The 17766-nt window shown below is 53.5% G+C and overlaps 1 protein-coding gene across 1 annotated transcript; it reads left to right on the plus strand.

The window, feature by feature from the left end:
• Positions 1-68: 68 nt before the first annotated feature.
• On the plus strand, positions 69-17591 carry ZNF687 (zinc finger protein 687). The gene is made up of 4 exons (XM_040332809.1): positions 69-399; positions 2488-2600; positions 10544-10679; positions 16891-17591. Exons 1-4 carry the CDS (start codon positions 145-147, stop codon positions 17344-17346), a joined length of 960 nt encoding a protein of 319 aa, XP_040188743.1. The 5' UTR covers positions 69-144; the 3' UTR covers positions 17347-17591.
• The last annotated feature ends 175 nt before the right edge of the window (positions 17592-17766 follow it).

Below are 17766 nucleotides of genomic sequence, written 5' to 3' on the forward strand. Positions count from 1 at the left end.
CCCCCCCCCCCCCCCCCCCCCCCCCCCCCCCCCCCCCCCATCCCGCTAACTCGGGTTCTCATCCTGCAGACGACTCACAACAGTGTGGTGAAGGAAGACCCGCCCCAGACTCCGCCGGAACCCGTCACCCCGAAGCCGGAACCCATGGAGGTGCCGGTGAGCCGGCCGCCGGATCCTGTGCCGGAGGCGGCGCCGGAACCTGAGCCGGAGGTGGAGGAGTCGTCGTCGTCCTCGGATTCTCCCAGCTCCCCCGAAGTGAAGAAGAAAGCCAAGGCCAAAGACCCCCGCAAACCGGACGGCCCCCGCCAGAGGAGCAACTGCTGGACCTGCGGCATCTGCCACTCCTGGTTCCCCGAGAGGGACGAATATGTGGTGCATATGAAGAGGGAGCACGGCAAGGTCAGTCACGGCGGCCCCGGGGGGGGGGGGGACTTACCGGGGAGGTGGGAGGTATATGGGGGGGGGGGTGGCAGAGGGAAATAGGAGGGTATTTAGGGGAGAGTGAAGCAAGGGGGTAGAGTGGATCTGGGGGTACATAGGAGGGTAGAATGGATCTGTATATAGGGGGAGGGTGGATCTGTATATAGGGGGGTGGGATGGATCTGGGGGTACATAGGAGGGTAGAATTGATCTGTATATAGGGGGGAGAGTGGATCTGTATATTGGGGGGGGGTGAATCTGGGGGTACATAGGAGGGTAGAATGGATCTGTATATAGGGGGGAGAGTGGATCTGTATATTGGGGGGTGGGATGGATCTAGGGGTACATAGGAGGGTAGAATGGACCTGTATATGGGGGGGGGGGTGGATTTGGGGACAGGAGGGGAGAAGAGATATGGGGGTATATAGGAGGGTAGAATGGACCTGTATATGGGGGGGTAGAATGGATCTGGGGGTACATAGGAGGGTAGAATGGATCTGTATATGGGGGGGAGGGTGGATCTGTATATAGGGGGAGGAATGGATCTGGGGGTACATAGGAGGGTAGAATGGATCTGTATATAGGGGGAGGGTAGATCTGTATATAGGGGGAGGAATGGGTCTGTATATTGGGGGGGTGAATCTGGGGGTACATAGGAGGGTAGAATGGATCTGTATATAGGGGGGAGAGTGGATCTGTATATAGGGGGGTGGGATGGATCTGGGGGTACATAGGAGGGTAGAATGGATCTGTATAAAGGGGGGGAAGGGGATCTGTATATAGGGGGGAGGGTGGATCTGTATATAGGGGGGTGGGATGGATCTGGGGGTACATAGGAGGGTAGAATGGACCTGTATATGGGGGGGGTGGATTTGGGGACAGGAGGGGAGAAGAGATATGGGGGTATATAGGAGGGTAGAATGGATCTGGGGGTACATAGGAGGGTAGAATTGATCTGTATATAGGGGGGAGAGTGGATCTGTATATAGGGGGGGGATGGATCTGGGGGTACATAGGAGGGTAGAATGGATCTGTATATAGGGGGGAGAGTGGATCTGTATATTGGGGGGGGGGTGAATCTGGGGGTACATAGGAGGGTAGAATGGATCTGTATATAGGGGGGAGAGTGGATCTGTATATTGGGGGGGGGGGTGAATCTGGGGGTACATAGGAGGGTAGAATGGATCTGTATATAGGGGGGAGAGTGGATCTGTATATTGGGGGGGGGGGTGAATCTGGGGGTACATAGGAGGGTAGAATGGATCTGAATATAGGGGGGAGAGTGGATCTGTATATAGGGGGGAGAGTGGATTTGGGGATAGGAGGGGAAAAGAGATATGGGGGTATATAGGAGGTTAGATTGGATCTGGGGGTATATGGGGGGGGGGTAGAATTACTCTAGGGGTATATAAAGGGGTACAATGTAGGAAGGTACAATGGATGTAGGGGTATACGTTGTAACACTAAAGAGTCACATGACACCGGGGAGGGAAAATGGCTATCTGGGGCCCAATTTGGACATTTTAACTTAGGGGTGTCCTGACTTTTGTTGCCAGCGGTTTAGACATGAATGGCTGTGTGTTGAGTGATTTGTTATACAAGCTGTACACCCCTCCCCCCCCCCCCTGTGTACACTCACTACACAACATTGGAGATACAAAGTGTCATTTCTCCAGTGTTGTCACATGAAAAGATAGAGGGGTGTACTTACTTTTGTCAGATACTGTATGAGAAGTAGAATGAATTTAGGATTATATATGGGGGGAGGGGGGGTGTAGAATTGATCTAAGGAGTAAATAAGGGGGGGGGAGCCATGACAAGCAGATGATGTGAAGTATGGGGGGAGGGGTATATTTTGGGGGTATATATGAGGAAGGGGTATATTTGGGGGTATGTAGAGTATGGGGGAGGGGTATATTTGGGGGTATGGGGGAGGGGTATATATGGGGGGTATGTGGAGTATGGGGGAGGGGTATATTTGGGGGTATGGGGGAGGGGTATATATGGGGGGTATATGGAGATGATGGAGGGGATACAATGAGATACATTTTGTTGTTTTTCTTTCAGTCTGTGAAGAAATTTCCTTGCCGTCTCTGCGATCGCTCTTTTTGCTCCGCCCCCAGTCTGCGCCGACACGTCCGGGTCAATCATGAAGGGATAAAGCGGGTTTACCCGTGCCGGTCAGTATGATCCCCTCTGCCCGTGTTTTGTGTCATTCATACAGAGAACCTTCCGGGGGGGGGCAGGGAATTCTGGGTAATAATTTGCATAGAGAGAACGTCCCACTCACCTCTGCAGAGGTTTGTTCTACATCTCCCGGGGGGGGGGGGGGAAATATAGATAGTGGCCCCTGGGTGGCGATAGAGACATAATATGAATGAAGGTGGTGACTCTCACTGCCCCTTGTTCTCCTCCCTCCCCTCCTCCGCTAACTATCTCCCCATTGTTCTCCCCTGACTATCTCCCCCTTGTTCTCCCTCCTCCCCTGACTATCTGCCCCTTGTTCTCCCTCCTCCCCTGACTATCTGCCCCTTGTTCTCCCCCTCCCCTGACTATCTGCCCCTTGTTCTCCCCCTCCCCTGACTATCTGCCCCTTGTTCTCCCCCTCCCCTGACTATCTGCCCCTTGTTCTCCCCCTCCCCTGACTATCTGCCCCTTGTTCTCCTCTCCCCTGACTATCTCCCCCTTGTTCTCCCTCCTCCCCTGACTATCTCCCCCTTGTTCTCCCTCCTCCCCTGACTATCTGCCCCTTGTTCTCCCCCTCCCCTGACTATCTGCCCCTTGTTCTCCCTCCTCCCCTGACTATCTGCCCCTTGTTCTCCCTCCTCCCCTGACTATCTCCCCCTTGTTCTCCCCCTCCCCTGACTATCTGCCCCATTGTTCTCCCCCTCCCCTGACTATCTGCCCCTTGTTCTCCCTCCTCCCCTGACTATCTCCCCCTTGTTCTCCCCCTCCCCTGACTATCTGCCCCATTGTTCTCCCCCTTCCCTGACTATCTGCCTTTTGTTCTCCTCCCTCCCCTGACTATCTGCCCCTTGTTCTCCTCCCTCCCCTGACTATCTGCCCCTTGTTCTCCCCCTTCCCTGACTATCTGCCCCTTGTTCTCCCTCCTCCCCTGACTATCTGCCCCTTGTTCTCCCTCCTCCCCTGACTATCTGCCCCTTGTTCTCCCTCCTCCCCTGACTATCTGCCCCTTGTTCTCCCTCCTCCCCTGACTATCTCCCCCTTGTTCTCCCCCTTCCCTGACTATCTTCCCATTGTTCTCCCCCCCTTCCCTGACTATCTGCCCCTTGTTCTCCCTCCTCCCCTGACTATCTCCCCCTTGTTCTCCCTCCTCCCCTGACTATCTGCCCCTTGTTCTCCCTCCTCCCCTGACTATCTGCCCCTTGTTCTCCCTCCTCCCCTGACTATCTGCCCCTTGTTCTCCCTCCCCTGACTATCTCCCCATTGTTCTCCCCCTCCCCTGACTATCTCCCCATTGTTCTCCCCCTCCCCTGACTATCTCCCCCTTGTTCTCCCCCTCCCCTGACTATCTGCCCCTTGTTCTCCTCCCTCCCCTGACTATCTGCCCCTTGTTCTCCCCCTTCCCTGACTATCTCCCCCTTGTTCTCCCCCTCCCCTGACTATCTGCCCCTTGTTCTCCCTCCTCCCCTGACTATCTCCCCCTTGTTCTCCCCCTTCCCTGACTATCTCCCCATTGTTCTCCCCCCCTTCCCTGACTATCTGCCCCTTGTTCTCCCTCCTCCCCTGACTATCTCCCCCTTGTTCTCCCTCCTCCCCTGACTATCTGCCCCTTGTTCTCCCTCCTCCCCTGACTATCTGCCCCTTGTTCTCCCTCCTCCCCTGACTATCTGCCCCTTGTTCTCCCTCCTCCCCTGACTATCTCCCCCTTGTTCTCCCCCTTCCCTGACTATCTCCCCATTGTTCTCCCCCCCTTCCCTGACTATCTCCCCCTTGTTCTCCCTCCTCCCCTGACTATCTCCCCCTTGTTCTCCCTCCTCCTCTGACTATCTGCCCCTTGTTCTCCCCCTCCCCTGACTATCTTCCCCTTGTTCTCCCCCTCCCCTGACTATCTGCCCCTTGTTCTCCCCCTCCCCTGACTATCTGCCCCTTGTTCTCCTCTCCCCTGACTATCTCCCCCTTGTTCTCCTCTCCCCTGACTATCTCCCCCTTGTTCTCCCTCCTCCCCTGACTATCTGCCCCTTGTTCTCCCTCCTCCCCTGACTATCTGCCCCTTGTTCTCCCTCCTCCCCTGACTATCTCCCCCTTGTTCTCCCCCTCCCCTGACTATCTGCCCCTTGTTCTCCCTCCTCCCCTGACTATCTCCCCCTTGTTCTCCCCCTCCCCTGACTATCTGCCCCATTGTTCTCCCCCTCCCCTGACTATCTGCCCCTTGTTCTCCTCTCCCCTGACTATCTCCCCCTTGTTCTCCCCCTCCCCTGACTATCTGCCCCATTGTTCTCCCCCTTCCCTGACTATCTGCCTTTTGTTCTCCTCCCTCCCCTGACTATCTGCCCCTTGTTCTCCCCCTTCCCTGACTATCTGCCCCTTGTTCTCCCTCCTCCCCTGACTATCTGCCCCTTGTTCTCCCTCCTCCCCTGACTATCTGCCCCTTGTTCTCCCTCCTCCCCTGACTATCTGCCCCTTGTTCTCCCTCCTCCCCTGACTATCTCCCCCTTGTTCTCCCCCTTCCCTGACTATCTCCCCATTGTTCTCCCCCCCTTCCCTGACTATCTGCCCCTTGTTCTCCCTCCTCCCCTGACTATCTCCCCCTTGTTCTCCCTCCTCCCCTGACTATCTGCCCCTTGTTCTCCCTCCTCCCCTGACTATCTGCCCCTTGTTCTCCCTCCCCTGACTATCTCCCCATTGTTCTCCCCTGACTATCTCCCCCTTGTTCTCCCTCCTCCCCTGACTATCTGCCCCTTGTTCTCCCCCTCCCCTGACTATCTGCCCCTTGTTCTCCCCCTCCCCTGACTATCTGCCCCCTGTTCTCCCCCTCCCCTGACTACCTGCCCCTTGTTCTCCTCTCCCCTGACTATGTCCCCCTTGTTCTCCCTCCTCCCCTGACTATCTCCCCCTTGTTCTCCCTCCTCCCCTGACTATCTGCCCCTTGTTCTCCCCCTCCCCTGACTATCTGCCCCTTGTTCTCCCTCCTCCCCTGACTATCTCCCCCTTGTTCTCCCCCTCCCCTGACTATCTGCCCCTTGTTCTCCCTCCTCCCCTGACTATCTCCCCCTTGTTCTCCCCCTCCCCTGACTATCTGCCCCTTGTTCTCCTCTCCCCTGACTATCTCCCCCTTGTTCTCCCTCCTCCCCTGACTATCTCCCCCTTGTTCTCCCCCTCCCCTGACTATCTGCCCCATTGTTCTCCCCCTCCCCTGACTATCTGCCCCTTGTTCTCCTCTCCCCTAACTATCTCCCCCTTGTTCTCCCCCTCCCCTGACTATCTGCCCCATTGTTCTCCCCCTTCCCTGACTATCTGCCTTTTGTTCTCCTCCCTCCCCTGACTATCTGCCCCTTGTTCTCCCCCTTCCCTGACTATCTGCCCCTTGTTCTCCCTCCTCCCCTGACTATCTGCCCCTTGTTCTCCCTCCTCCCCTGACTATCTGCCCCTTGTTCTCCCTCCTCCCCTGACTATCTCCCCCTTGTTCTCCCCCTTCCCTGACTATCTCCCCATTGTTCTCCCCCCCTTCCCTGACTATCTGCCCCTTGTTCTCCCTCCTCCCCTGACTATCTCCCCCTTGTTCTCCCTCCTCCCCTGACTATCTCCCCCTTGTTCTCCCTCCTCCCCTGACTATCTGCCCCTTGTTCTCCCTCCTCCCCTGACTATCTGCCCCTTGTTCTCCCTCCCCTGACTATCTCCCCATTGTTCTCCCCTGACTATCTCCCCCTTGTTCTCCCTCCTCCCCTGACTATCTGCCCCTTGTTCTCCCCCTCCCCTGACTATCTGCCCCTTGTTCTCCCCCTCCCCTGACTATCTGCCCCTTGTTCTCCCCCTCCCCTGACTATCTGCCCCTTGTTCTCCTCTCCCCTGACTATCTCCCCCTTGTTCTCCCTCCTCCCCTGACTATCTCCCCCTTGTTCTCCCTCCTCCCCTGACTATCTCCCCCTTGTTCTCCCCCTCCCCTGACTATCTGCCCCTTGTTCTCCCTCCTCCCCTGACTATCTCCCCCTTGTTCTCCCCCTCCCCTGACTATCTGCCCCATTGTTCTCCCCCTCCCCTGACTATCTGCCCCTTGTTCTCCTCTCCCCTGACTATCTCCCCCTTGTTCTCCCCCTCCCCTGACTATCTGCCCCATTGTTCTCCCCCTTCCCTGACTATCTGCCTTTTGTTCTCCTCCCTCCCCTGACTATCTGCCCCTTGTTCTCCCCCTTCCCTGACTATCTGCCCCTTGTTCTCCCTCCTCCCCTGACTATCTGCCCCTTGTTCTCCCTCCTCCCCTGACTATCTGCCCCTTGTTCTCCCTCCTCCCCTGACTATCTCCCCCTTGTTCTCCCTCCTCCCCTGACTATCTCCCCCTTGTTCTCCCCCTTCCCTGACTATCTCCCCATTGTTCTCCCCCCCTTCCCTGACTATCTGCCCCTTGTTCTCCCTCCTCCCCTGACTATCTCCCCCTTGTTCTCCCTCCTCCCCTGACTATCTGCCCCTTGTTCTCCCTCCTCCCCTGACTATCTGCCCCTTGTTCTCCCTCCCCTGACTATCTCCCCATTGTTCTCCCCTGACTATCTGCCCCTTGTTCTCCCTCCTCCCCTGACTATCTGCCCCTTGTTCTCCCACCTCCCCTGACTATCTGCCCCTTGTTCTCCCCCTCCCCTGACTATCTGCCCCTTGTTCTCCCTCCTCCCCTGACTATCTGCCCCTTGTTCTCCCTCCTCCCCTGACTATCTGCCCCTTGTTCTCCCTCCTCCCCTGACTATCTGCCCCTTGTTCTCCCCCTTCCCTGACTATCTGCCCCTTGTTCTCCCTCCTCCCCTGACTATCTGCCCCTTGTTCTCCCTCCTCCCCTGACTATCTGGCCCTTGTTCTTCCCCCTCCCCTGACTATCTGCCCCTTGTTCTCCCCTCCCCTGACTATCTGCCCCTTGTTCTCCCCTCCCCTGACTATCTGCCCCTTGTTCTCCCCTCCCCTGACTATCTGCCCCTTGTTCTCCCCTCCCCTGACTATGTGCCCCTTGTTCTCCCCCCCCTGACTATCTGCCCCTTGTTCTCCCCCTCCCCTGACTATCTTCCCCCTTGTTCTCCCTCCTCCCCTGACTATCTGCCCCTTGTTCTCCCCCTCCCCTGACTATCTTCCCCTTGTTCTCCCTCCTCCCCTGACTATCTGCCCCTTGTTCTCCCTCCTCCCCTGACTATCTGCCCCTTGTTCTCCCCTGACTATCTTCCCCTTGTTCTCCCTCCTCCCCTGACTATCTTCTCGTTCTCCCCCTCCCCTGACTATCTGCCCCTTGTTCTCCCTCCTCCCCTGACTATCTGCCCCTTGTTCTCCCCTGACTATCTCCCCCTTGTTCTCCCTCCTCCCCTGACTATCTGCCCCTTGTTCTCCCTCCTCCCCTGACTATCTCCCCCTTGTTCTCCCTCCTCCCCTGACTATCTCCCCCTTGTTCTCCCTCCCCTGACTATCTGCACCTTGTTCTCCCCCCTCCCCTGACTATCTTCCCCTTGTTCTCCCCCCTCCCCTGACTATCTGCCCCTTGTTCTCCCTCCTCCCCTGACTATCTCCCCCTTGTTCTCCCTCCTCCCCTGACTATCTCCCCCTTGTTCTCCCTCCTCCCCTGACTATCTCCCCCTTGTTCTCCCTCCCCTGACTATCTGCACCTTGTTCTCCCCCCTCCCCTGACTATCTGCACCTTGTTCTCCCCCCTCCCCTGACTATCTGCACCTTGTTCTCCCCCCTCCCCTGACTATCTGCACCTTGTTCTCCCCCCTCCCCTGACTATCTGCACCTTGTTCTCCCCCCTCCCCTGACTATCTTCCCCTTGTTCTCCCTCCTCCCCTGACTATCTCCCCCTTGTTCTCCCCCTCCCCTGACTATCTCCTCCTTGTTCTCCCCCCTCCCCTGACTATCTCCCCCTTGTTCTCCCTCCTCCCCTGACTATCTGCCCCTTGTTCTCCCCCTCCCCTGACTATCTCCTCCTTGTTCTCCCTCCTCCCCTGACTATCTCCCCCTTGTTCTCCCTCCTCCCCTGACTATCTGCCCCTTGTTCTCCCCCTCCCCTGACTATCTCCCCCTTGTTCTCCCTCCCCTGACTATCTGCACCTTGTTCTCCCCCCTCCCCTGACTATCTGCACCTTGTTCTCCCCCCTCCCCTGACTATCTTCCCCTTGTTCTCCCTCCTCCCCTGACTATCTGCCCCTTGTTCTCCCCTCCCCTGACTATCTGCCCCTTGTTCTCCCTCCTCCCCTGACTATCTGCCCCTTGTTCTCCCCCTCCCCTGACTATCTCCCCCTTGTTCTCCCTCCCCTGACTATCTGCACCTTGTTCTCCCCCCTCCCCTGACTATCTGCACCTTGTTCTCCCCCCTCCCCTGACTATCTTCCCCTTGTTCTCCCTCCTCCCCTGACTATCTCCCCCTTGTTCTCCCTCCCCTGACTATCTGCACCTTGTTCTCCCCCCTCCCCTGACTATCTGCACCTTGTTCTCCCCCCTCCCCTGACTATCTGCACCTTGTTCTCCCCCCTCCCCTGACTATCTGCACCTTGTTCTCCCCCCTCCCCTGACTATCTGCACCTTGTTCTCCCCCCTCCCCTGACTATCTTCCCCTTGTTCTCCCTCCTCCCCTGACTATCTCCCCCTTGTTCTCCCCCTCCCCTGACTATCTCCTCCTTGTTCTCCCTCCTCCCCTGACTATCTCCCCCTTGTTCTCCCTCCTCCCCTGACTATCTGCCCCTTGTTCTCCCCCTCCCCTGACTATCTCCCCCTTGTTCTCCCTCCCCTGACTATCTGCACCTTGTTCTCCCCCCTCCCCTGACTATCTGCACCTTGTTCTCCCCCCTCCCCTGACTATCTGCCCCTTGTTCTCCCTCCTCCCCTGACTATCTGCCCCTTGTTCTCCCCCTCCCCTGACTATCTCCCCCTTGTTCTCCCTCCCCTGACTATCTGCACCTTGTTCTCCCCCCTCCCCTGACTATCTGCACCTTGTTCTCCCCCCTCCCCTGACTATCTTCCCCTTGTTCTCCCTCCTCCCCTGACTATCTGCCCCTTGTTCTCCCCTCCCCTGACTATCTGCCCCTTGTTCTCCCTCCTCCCCTGACTATCTGCCCCTTGTTCTCCCTCCTCCCCTGACTATCTCCCCCTTGTTCTCCCTCCTCCCCTGACTATCTGCCCCTTGTTCTCCCCCTCCCCTGACTATCTGCCCCTTGTTCTCCCTCCTCCCCTGACTATCTGCCCCTTGTTCTCCCTCCTCCCCTGACTATCTCCCCCTTGTTCTCCCTCCTCCTCTGACTATCTGCCCCTTGTTCTCCCTCCCCTGACTATCTGCACCTTGTTCTCCCCCCTCCCCTGACTATCTTCCCCTTGTTCTCCCTCCTCCCCTGACTATCTGCCCCTTGTTCTCCCCTGACTATCTCCTCCTTGTTCTCCCTCCTCCCCTGACTATCTGCACCTTGTTCTCCCCCCTCCCCTGACTATCTGCACCTTGTTCTCCCCCCTCCCCTGACTATCTTCCCCTTGTTCTCCCTCCTCCCCTGACTATCTCCCCCTTGTTCTCCCCCTCCCCTGACTATCTGCCCCTTGTTCTCCCTCCTCCCCTGACTATCTCCCCCTTGTTCTCCCTCCTCCCCTGACTATCTGCCCCTTGTTCTCCCTCCTCCCCTGACTATCTCCCCCTTGTTCTCCCCCTCCCCTGACTATCTCCCCCTTGTTCTCCCTCCTCCCCTGACTATCTCCCCCTTGTTCTCCCTCCTCCCCTGACTATCTGCCCCTTGTTCTCCCTCCCCTGACTATCTGCCCCTTGTTCTCCCTCCCCTGACTATCTGCCCCTTGTTCTCCCCCTCCCCTGACTATCTCCCCCTTGTTCTTCCTCCTCCCCTGACTATCTCCCCCTTGTTCTCCCTCCTCCCCTGACTATCTGCCCCTTGCCCCCCCCCCTCCCCTCCCTTACTTATCTGCCCCTTGTCCCCCCCAGGTACTGCACGGAGGGTAAACGGACTTTCAGCAGCCGCCTTATTCTGGAGAAACACATCCAAGTGCGTCACGGCATCAAAATCACCGACCAAACCCGGAGCCAGGAGGTGATGGTGACCCGGAACGTCCGATCCCAGGTACCCGATACCGGAAGCCCCACCCCCCCCCATACCGACCAATGATACAGGAGATGATCAGAGACTGCAGACATGATACAGGAGATGATCAGAGACTGCAGACATGATACAGGAGATGATCAGAGACTGCAGACATGATACAGGAGATGATCAGAGACTGCAGACATGATACAGGAGATGGTCAGAGACTGCAGACATAATACAGGAGATGATCAGAGACTGCAGACATGATACAGGAGATGATCAGAGACTGCAGACATGATACAGGAGATGGTCAGAGACTGCAGACATGATACAGGAGATGATCAGAGACTGCAGACATGATACAGGAGATGATCAGAGACTGCAGACATAGTACAGGAGATGATCAGAGACTGCAGACATGATACAGGAGATGATCAGAGACTGCAGACATGATACAGGAGATGGTCAGAGACTGCAGACATGATACAGGAGATGATCAGAGACTGCAGACATAATACAGGAGATGATCAGAGACTGCAGACATAGTACAGGAGATGATCAGAGACTGCAGACATGATACAGGAGATGATCAGAGACTGCAGACATGATACACGAGACGATCAGAGACTGCAGACATAGTACAGGAGATGGTCAGAGACTGCAGACATGATACAGGAGATGATCAGAGACTGCAGACATAGAACAGGAGACGATCAGAGACTGCAGACATAATACAGGAGATGATCAGAGACTGCAGATATAATACAGGAGATGATCAGAGACTGCAGACATAATACAGGAGATGATCAGAGACTGCAGACATAGAACAGGAGATGATCAGAGACTGCAGACATAGAACAGGAGATGATCAGAGACTGCAGACATAATACAGGAGATGATCAGAGACTGCAGACATGATACACGAGACGATCAGAGACTGCAGACATAGTACAGGAGATGGTCAGAGACTGCAGACATGATACAGGAGATGATCAGAGACTGCAGACATAGAACAGGAGACGATCAGAGACTGCAGACATAGTACAGGAGATGGTCAGAGACTGCAGACATGATACAGGAGATGATCAGAGACTGCAGACATGATACAGGAGATGATCAGAGACTGCAGACATGATACAGGAGATGATCAGAGACTGCAGACATGATACAGGAGATGGTCAGAGACTGCAGACATAGTACAGGAGATGATCAGAGACTGCAGACATGATACAGGAGATGATCAGAGACTGCAGACATGATACAGGAGATGATCAGAGACTGCAGACATGATACAGGAGATGGTCAGAGACTGCAGACATAGTACAGGAGATGATCAGAGACTGCAGACAGGATACAGGAGATGGTCAGAGACTGCAGACATAGTACAGGAGATGATCAGAGACTGCAGACATAATACAGGAGATGATCAGAGACTGCAGACATGATACAGGAGATGATCAGAGACTGCAGACATGATACAGGAGATGGTCAGAGACTGCAGACATGATACAGGAGATGGTCAGAGACTGCAGACATGATACAGGAGACGATCAGAGACTGCAGACATAGTACAGGAGACGATCAGAGAATGCAGACATGATACAGGAGACGATCAGAGACTGCAGACATAGTACAGGAGATGATCAGAGACTGCAGACATAGTACAGGAGACGATCAGAGACTGCAGACATAGGACAGGAGACGATCAGAGACTGCAGACATAGTACAGGAGATGATCAGAGACTGCAGACATGATACAGGAGATGATCAGAGACTGCAGACATGATACAGGAGATGGTCAGAGACTGCAGACATAGTACAGGAGATGATCAGAGACTGCAGACATGATACAGGAGATGATCAGAGACTGCAGACATGATACAGGAGATGATCAGAGACTGCAGACATGATACAGGAGATGATCAGAGACTGCAGACATGATACAGGAGATGATCAGAGACTGCAGACATAGTACAGGAGATGATCAGAGACTGCAGACATAGTACAGGAGATGATCAGAGACTGCAGACATGATACAGGAGATGATCAGAGACTGCAGACATGATACAGGAGATGATCAGAGACTGCAGACATGATACAGGAGATGGTCAGAGACTGCAGACATAGTACAGGAGATGATCAGAGACTGCAGACAGGATACAGGAGATGGTCAGAGACTGCAGACATAGTACAGGAGATGATCAGAGACTGCAGACATAATACAGGAGATGATCAGAGACTGCAGACATGATACAGGAGATGATCAGAGACTGCAGACATGATACAGGAGATGGTCAGAGACTGCAGACATGATACAGGAGATGGTCAGAGACTGCAGACATGATACAGGAGACGATCAGAGACTGCAGACATAGTACAGGAGACGATTAGAGAATGCAGACATGATACAGGAGACGATCAGAGACTGCAGACATAGTACAGGAGATGATCAGAGACTGCAGACATAGTACAGGAGACGATCAGAGACTGCAGACATAGTACAGGAGATGATCAGAGACTGCAGACATGATACAGGAGATGATCAGAGACTGCAGACATGATACAGGAGATGGTCAGAGACTGCAGACATAGTACAGGAGATGATCAGAGACTGCAGACATGATACAGGAGATGATCAGAGACTGCAGACATAGTACAGGAGATGATCAGAGACTGCAGACATAGTACAGGAGATGATCAGAGACTGCAGACATGATACAGGAGATGATCAGAGACTGCAGACACAGTACAGGAGATGATCAGAGACTGCAGACATAATACAGGAGATGGTCAGAGAGTGCAGACATGATACAGGAGATGATCAGAGACTGCAGACATGATACAGGAGATGGTCAGAGACTGCAGACATGATACAGGAGACGATCAGAGACTGCAGACATAGTACAGGAGACGATCAGAGAATGCAGACATGATACAGGAGACGATCAGAGACTGCAGACATGATACAGGAGATGGTCAGAGACTGCAGACATGATACAGGAGATGATCAGAGACTGCAGACATAATACAGGAGATGATCAGAGACTGCAGACATAGTACAGGAGATGATCAGAGACTGCAGACATAGTACAGGAGATAATCAGAGACTGCAGACATAATACAGGAGATGATCAGAGACTGCAGACATAGTACAGGAGATGATTAGAGACTGCAGACATAATACAGGAGATGATCAGAGACTGCAGACATAGTACAGGAGATGATCAGAGACTGCAGACATAGTACAGGAGACGATCAGAGACTGCAGACATAGTACAGGAGATGATTAGAGACTGCAGACATAATACAGGAGATGATCAGAGACTGCAGACATAGTACAGGAGACGATCAGAGACTGCAGACATGATACAGGAGATGGTCAGAGACTGCAGACATAGTACAGGAGATGATCAGAGACTGCAGACATAGTACAGGAGATGGTCAGAGACTGCAGACATAATACAGGAGATGGTCAGAGACTGCAGACATAGTACAGGAGATGATCAGAGACTGCAGACATGATACAGGAGATGGTCAGAGACTGCAGACATCCTACAGGAGACGATCAGAGACTGCAGACATAGTACAGGAGATGATCAGAGACTGCAGACACAATACAGGAGATGATCAGAGACTGCAGACATAGTACAGGAGATGATCAGAGACTGCAGACATAGTACAGGAGATGATCAGAGACTGCAGACATAGTACAGGAGATGATCAGAGACTGCAGACATAGTACAGTAGATGATCAGAGACTGCAGACATAGTACAGGGAGATGATCAGAGACTGCAGACATAGTACAGTAGATGATCAGAGACTGCAGACATAGTACAGGAGATGATCAGAGACTGCAGACATAGTACAGGAGATGATCAGAGACTGCAGACATGATACAGGAGATGATCAGAGACTGCAGACATGATACAGGAGATGGTCAGAGACTGCAGACATGATACAGGAGATGATCAGAGACTGCAGACATAGTACAGGAGATGATCAGAGACTGCAGACATGATACAGGAGATGATCAGAGACTGCAGACATGATACAGGAGATGATCAGAGACTGCAGACATAATACAGGAGATGATCAGAGACTGCAGACATAGTACAGGAGATGATCAGAGACTGCAGACATAGGACAGGAGATGATCAGAGACTGCAGACATAGGACAGGAGATGATCAGAGACTGCAGACATAGGACAGGAGATGATCAGAGACTGCAGACATAGTACAGGAGATGATCAGAGACTGCAGACATAATACAGGAGATGATCAGAGACTGCAGACATAATACAGGAGATGGTCAGAGACTGCAGACATAATACAGGAGATGGTCAGAGACTGCAGACATAGGACAGGAGATGATCAGAGACTGCAGACATAGTACAGGAGATGATCAGAGACTGCAGACATAATACAGGAGATGATCAGAGACTGCAGACATAATACAGGAGATGATCAGAGACTGCAGACGTAATACAGGAGATGGTCAGAGACTGCAGATATAGTACAGGAGATGATCAGAGACTGCAGACATAATACAGGAGATGATCAGAGACTGCAGACATAATACAGGAGATGGTCAGAGACTGCAGACTTGATACAGGAGATGGTCAGAGACTGCAGACATAGGACAGGAGATGATCAGAGACTGCAGACATAGGACAGGAGATGATCAGAGACTGCAGACATAATACAGGAGATGATCAGAGACTGCAGACATAGTACAGGAGATGATCAGAGACTGCAGATGTAATACAGGAGATGGTCAGAGACTGCAGATGTAATACAGGAGATGATCAGAGACTGCAGACATGATACAGGAGATGATCAGAGACTGCAGACATGATACAGGAGATGATCAAAGACTGCAGGCATGATACAGGAGATGGTCAGAGACTGCAGACATGATACAGGAGATGATCAGAGACTGTAGACATGATACAGGAGATGATCAGAGACTGCAGACATAATACAGGAGATGATCAGAGACTGCAGACATAGTACAGGAGATGATCAGAGACTGCAGACATGATACAGGAGATGGTCAGAGACTGCAGACATAGTACAGGAGATGATCAGAGACTGCAGACATGATACAGGAGACGATCAGAGACTGCAGACATAGTACAGGAGATGGTCAGAGACTGCAGACATAATACAGGAGATGATCAGAGACTGCAGACATAGTACAGGAGATGATCAGAGACTGCAGACATAATACAGGAGATGATCAGAGACTGCAGACATGATACAAGAAATGATCAGAGACTGCAGACATAGTACAGGAGATGGTCAGAGACTGCAGACATAATACAGGAGATGATCAGAGACTGCAGACATAGTACAGGAGATGATCAGAGACTGCAGACATGATACAAGAAATGATCAGAGACTGCAGACATAGTACAGGAGATGATCAGAGACTGCAGACATGATACAGGAGATGATCAGAGACTGCAGACATGATACAGGAGATGGTCAGAGACTGCAGACATGATACAGGAGATGATCAGAGACTGCAGACATAGTACAGGAGATGATCAGAGACTGCAGACATAGTACAGGAGATGATCAGAGACTGCAGACATAGTACAGGAGATGATTAGAGACTGCAGACATAGTACAGGAGATGATCAGAGACTGCAGACATAATACAGGAGATGGTCAGAGACTGCAGACATAGTACAGGAGATGATCAGAGACTGCAGACATAATACAGGAGATGATCAGAGACTGCAGACACAATACAGGAGATGATCAGAGACTGCAGACACAATACAGGAGATGATCAGAGACTGCAGACATGATACAGGAGATGATCAGAGACTGCAGACATGATACAGGAGATGATCAGAGACTGCAGACATGATACAGGAGATGATCAGAGACTGCAGACGTAGTACAGGAGACGGTCAGAGACTGCAGACATAGTACAGGAGACGGTCAGAGACTGCAGACATGATACAGGAGATGATCAGAGACTGCAGACGTAGTACAGGAGACGGTCAGAGACTGCAGACATAGTACAGGAGACGGTCAGAGACTGCAGACATAGTACAGGAGATGATCAGAGACTGCAGACATAGTACAGGAGATGATCAGAGACTGCAGACATAGTACAGGAGATGATCAGAGACTGCAGACATGATACAGGAGATGATCAGAGACTGCAGACATAGTACAGGAGATGATCAGAGACTGCAGAGTGTCATGTGACCTCCTCCTCTCTCCCCATAGGTGGCGCTGAGGAAGAGGAAGCTCTCGTCGGACGATTCCGGCAGCGACGAACCGGAGAAGGCGAAGCCGGCGCCCCCGAAGCCGAAGCGCAGCTTCCAGTGCCGGGCCTGCGGGTACAAGACGGGCAGCCTGAGCGACTTCCGGCAGCACATCCCCCAGCACTGCACGGACGAGAGCTCCCACCAGTGCCGGGAGTGCGGCGTGTGCTTCACCTCGCAGAGCTCGCTGAGCCGCCACCGCGTCATGACCCACAAGATGAAGGGGGCGGCGCCCCCGGAGGAGGGGGAGGAGCCGGACCCCCCCCAGAAGACGGCGGCGGAGGAGACCGCCGACGGCAAGCTGGCCTGCCAAGTCTGCAACAAGGTTTTCGACAGCCAGCTGAACCTCAACACCCACTTCCGCACGCACGGCATGGCCTTCATCAAACAGCGCCAGAGCGGCGCCGGCGACAACTGACCGCCTCCGGGCCAACCAAAAAAAAAAAACTCCTACCAAGTGCCTTTTTAATATCTCTCTCCTCTCCGCCAATCATGTAAGGCGTTGCCTCTGGGACCACCAGGGGCTGCGGCCCCTCTGACCCCCCACAACGCGGTGCCACTGCTGCAGAGATACCACTGACTCCCCCCCTCCCCCCCCGGCTGCGGTGGTCTTGTAAATATGTAAATTATCTTTATTATAAATGTCTATTTTTCTGCACAGAATTTCTAGGGAATAGTCGGCGTCACTTCTCCGATCGTCCGGTCCTTTTCTTCTTTTTTTTTTTTTGTATTTACAGCGGGGGAGGGGTAATGACGTGTTATTGTTTAATTTATATGCTGTAGGTGGGGGGAGGGGTATGTTCTCTATGAGAGCCTACAGAAAGCAGTCCTCGGACGT

This window comes from Rana temporaria, chromosome 13 (assembly GCF_905171775.1).
Source record: "Rana temporaria chromosome 13, aRanTem1.1, whole genome shotgun sequence".
Lineage (NCBI taxonomy): Eukaryota > Metazoa > Chordata > Amphibia > Anura > Ranidae > Rana > Rana temporaria.